This window comes from Otolemur garnettii, unplaced genomic scaffold (assembly GCF_000181295.1).
Source record: "Otolemur garnettii isolate 467f Iridium unplaced genomic scaffold, OtoGar3 scaffold00172, whole genome shotgun sequence".
Classification (NCBI taxonomy): domain Eukaryota; kingdom Metazoa; phylum Chordata; class Mammalia; order Primates; family Galagidae; genus Otolemur; species Otolemur garnettii.
In genome coordinates this window covers 17,743-18,905 of record NW_003852567.1, presented here as the reverse complement: position 1 = coordinate 18,905, position 1,163 = coordinate 17,743, and the positions used below count along the sequence as shown (strand labels likewise).

At 39.2% G+C, this 1,163-nt stretch overlaps 1 protein-coding gene across 1 annotated transcript in view; it reads right to left on the bottom strand.

Moving 5' to 3' along the window:
• Nucleotides 1–1,163, bottom strand: part of GNE (glucosamine (UDP-N-acetyl)-2-epimerase/N-acetylmannosamine kinase) — a 63,391-nt gene that overhangs the window by 51,774 nt on the left and 10,454 nt on the right. The window contains exon 2 of the mRNA XM_003800215.3: nucleotides 404–616. Within this exon, the coding sequence (XP_003800263.1) occupies nucleotides 404–616 (213 nt within the window). The remainder of the gene's footprint in view (nucleotides 1–403; nucleotides 617–1,163) is intronic.

The following is a 1,163-nucleotide window of genomic DNA, read 5'->3' as shown; positions in this document are numbered from 1 at the left end:
AAAAAAAAAAAGAAAGAAAGAAAAAAACAATTCATAACATGTAATAGAATTGCCATACTCTATAGTACTGACTGAAGGAACTCTATTCTAGACTCAGAGACTAGCCTTCTTATACTTATGACACATTCCCTCTTAAACATAGCCATCAAATACTGCAATTAACTAAGAACCTCTTAGCACTAATGGATATCACAAAGACAAAAAAAATGTAAGCAGAGCTCTAAAAAATTTGGTAATCCCTGTGTGCTATTTATAGACTATTTATAGATTTTAGGCTATAATTGGTCATTAACCTTATTGCCCACTTGTTCACAAAAATGTATGCTCAGCACTGATACAGGCATACTTATAATAATTCATACATATGTATACAGTCAGTTGAAGTACCAGCAAAGGTACACACCTGTTTCTCTTCCAATCTGACGTGTTCCCAGGTTGATCACAGGTGTTCCAAAAGCGCCAACCTCTCGGACCCCACAGCTGCTGTTCCCAATCATACAACCGGCATGGGCGACCAGCTGTATAAACTGATCAAATGGGACATGTTTAACTGCGCGAAAATTGGGATGATGCTCAATGCCCTTCTTCCGCATCACTCGGACCATCTCTTTGCTCCCTGAGAAAATGAAAAGAACCAATTTTTAAATGGCTTATGAGATGAAGAAATCACTTTCATTTGCAAGGATAGCCTCATTCAAAGAAATCTCCCCATCTGTACTCCCAGCTACCTGGGAGGCTGAGGCCAGAGAATCACTTTAGCGCAGAATTTGAGGTTGATGTGAGCTGTGACGCCACAGCACTGTACTGAGGGCAACATAGTGAGACTCTGTCTCAAAAAAAAAGAAAAGAAAAGAAATCTCCCTATATACCTCACATCAGTTATTAAGGAAATAGTGACTTTAATTACTGATCTTTTCATGACTGATTGATATCTAAAATGTCTGGCCAGCTCTCTGCTTGAACTGAACTCATTTAGGAAGTCAAATACCAGCACTTGAGACTTTTTTCTTTTCTTTTCTTTTTCCTTTTTTTTTTTTTTTGAGACAAGAGTTTAATTTTGTCACCCTGGGTAGAGTGCCATGGTGTCAAGCTCATGGCAACCTCAAACTCTTGGGCTCAAGTGATCCTCTTGCCTCAGCCTCCCAAGTAGCTGGTACTACAGG